Source organism: Oryzias melastigma, linkage group LG13, assembly GCF_002922805.2.
Source record: "Oryzias melastigma strain HK-1 linkage group LG13, ASM292280v2, whole genome shotgun sequence".
Classification (NCBI taxonomy): domain Eukaryota; kingdom Metazoa; phylum Chordata; class Actinopteri; order Beloniformes; family Adrianichthyidae; genus Oryzias; species Oryzias melastigma.
In genome coordinates this window covers 27,928,803-27,931,265 of record NC_050524.1, presented here as the reverse complement: position 1 = coordinate 27,931,265, position 2,463 = coordinate 27,928,803, and the positions used below count along the sequence as shown (strand labels likewise).

Below are 2,463 nucleotides of genomic sequence, written 5' to 3'. Positions count from 1 at the left end.
AAATACTCAGCCTGCCATCTGAATTGATGGACTGCAATAAATAAATGCAGTGACATCTAGTGGTCAGGTTTGTTATTACAGATAAACTTTCTGAAAAATTCATGCTGGAAATTTAAATCATGTGATTCTGCCTATGTATTTTACCGTAATGTTCATAATTTACTTTATTTTGACATATCTGGCTGTTGATTTTACACACTTTCTGTCTTTATGATATGTTTTGCTATGAGGATGGATGAAATTTAAGTGTTCTTAGGTCACTATATCACTCATTAAATCAACTAATGTAAATAAACAAAAAATGCATCATTTGGTCATTAAAGACAAGAAATTACAACAAATTAATTTACAATATGAATAAAACGGCATCTTATAGTCATTTAAAAAGAAAAATTACAGGTAATTACTGTACTTTCTGCTCTATAGGGCGCACCATATTATAAGGCGCAATCTTAATTGGGGATCTATTTCTGTACTTAATCCATACACAAGGTGCACAGATTATCAGGTGCAATAAAAGATAACTATTTAACAAACCCTTTTATTATTTTTTAATTACGCACAACATCTTTGGTGTTTGAATTAAACACCTCTGTAATTCCATAATCAAACATTCCGGTTCCCTCTCATCGTTGTCGTAGTCAGTCTCATTGCCAGGCGGTTGTTCAGCAATGATGCTGGCAGCTTTAGCGAAAGCTCGGACAACAGTTACAGCCGACCTTTAGACCAGGTGACAATGGTGGCGTAACTCGCCCGGCGCTTCCTCCTAGTAAAAGTGTGTGTTCCATATGTCATCCATCGCTCCCACCAACAAAGTAAAAGTAAAACGCTCCATTTTGCTTTTTCTCTGGTTGCACCAGGAACCTTTCTTTTAAAGCCTGAAGGGGACCTCGTGGAGCGTGATCAAACACTATTTAGCAGGGTCGAATACGAGTGAGTCACGCAGACATCAAACATACTGGAAAATCTTGTGCGTAAAGTTTGGCTGTATCTCTGTGTGGTGTGCGTGGGGCAGCCGTGAGTGTTGGGACTCAGACTTTCACCTGCGTGGAACAAACTGTCAATTTTACCACATGACTTAGTAACACGATCATCTCTAGAATGAACAAAGGAACGCTGTCAGACAAGTCATTTGCATGTTTTCAGGACTGCGCGCGCGTAATGGCGTCGGTTGGGTAAAGCTTGCGCTCTGAAAATGCTGGCCGATCTTTATGCGCTTGTTGCACTAAGGTTGGTTTCTGCAGTAATTTGGAATGTGGTTAACTTTACCGCCATACACATTGTTTCCCAAGAGCACAACTTGCAAGAATCACTGTGCTCCTCAAAATGCACAAGCTTGCTCATCCGTGCGCGTCAGCGAGAAATGGTCAGACGCTCATTCAAGCGGAGACTTCTCAAAGTTGCACAAGAACACTTCTACAGATTTTGGAAATTGGTACATACAAAGGTGCACTGGATTATGAGGCCAATTTTTGAAAGAAGTTTAGGCTTTTAAGTGCACCTTATAGTGTGGGAAAAATACGGTCATTTAAAACTACTAAAAACGTCTGTGTTTTACAGAGAGCGTGTATAACTTAAGAGAAGAGAATAAACAGCTGAGGAAAGCTCACCATGACATCCACACCCAGCTACAGGACACACAGGTGAGGCAGGTTTCTTCTATAAAACTGAGGGAAAAATGTATGTCTTTATTTTTATCTGAAATAGTTTGATTTGATATCCAAATGTCTCACACAGCTGTTGTTTCTGTGCAGGTCCAGCATCTGGACCTGAAGGCGGCCCACGAGCAGCTCAGGATGACTCTGGAGGACCACAAGAGCGCGCTGTCTGCAGCTCAGGTGCCAAACAGAGGCTTTTTTTGTTTGTTTTTGTACATAATCACAGCAGATTTTGAATATCTGTTGTATGTTCATGGGGAAGACTCTTCAGAGATGATTAAATCTGTTTTTATTCTGGTATAATGTTAAGTAAATTTCCTCTTTAGTCCAAATCTCTTCTCATTAAAAGGAAAATCTTCCAATCCTCAGGAAAAAGCAAGGAAGGCGTCCCAGAGGTGTTTCTTGGCTTTTCAGTTCATTAAATTGGACGTTGCTGTTGTTTCTTAAAGGGAGGCCTTTAAAATGCTCAAATAGTTTATTGAATTTAAAGCGCTACGCTGGTTTCTTTTTGAGCTCCAGCAATAAAGTAAATTTGCTCACTCTTGTGTTTTTTTTTTTTCCTCTGCCTGTCATCTTCCATCGCTGCCTCTGGTTTGCCACAGGCTTTCTTGCTGCATAAAAGAGCTTTAACTTGCTTGTTGGGACAGAATCTGACGTGAAATTTCTGCAGAGATAAATATTATTGAACAGGAAGGAGGAAAAGTTCAGTTCTTCTATCTGACTGATTCAGGACCTCTGCATGCTTGTGCATTGGTACTGGGTCAGTTTAAAAACATTATATATGCAAATGAACAGATTAGTCGTT

The 2,463-nt window shown here is 39.7% G+C and overlaps 1 protein-coding gene across 1 annotated transcript in view; it reads left to right on the top strand.

Moving 5' to 3' along the window:
- Positions 1 to 2,463, top strand: part of golim4a (golgi integral membrane protein 4a) — a 27,922-nt gene that overhangs the window by 16,823 nt on the left and 8,636 nt on the right. The window contains exons 6-7 of the mRNA XM_024277773.2: positions 1,561 to 1,643; positions 1,755 to 1,838. Of these exons, the coding sequence (XP_024133541.1) occupies positions 1,561 to 1,643; positions 1,755 to 1,838 (167 nt within the window). The remainder of the gene's footprint in view (positions 1 to 1,560; positions 1,644 to 1,754; positions 1,839 to 2,463) is intronic.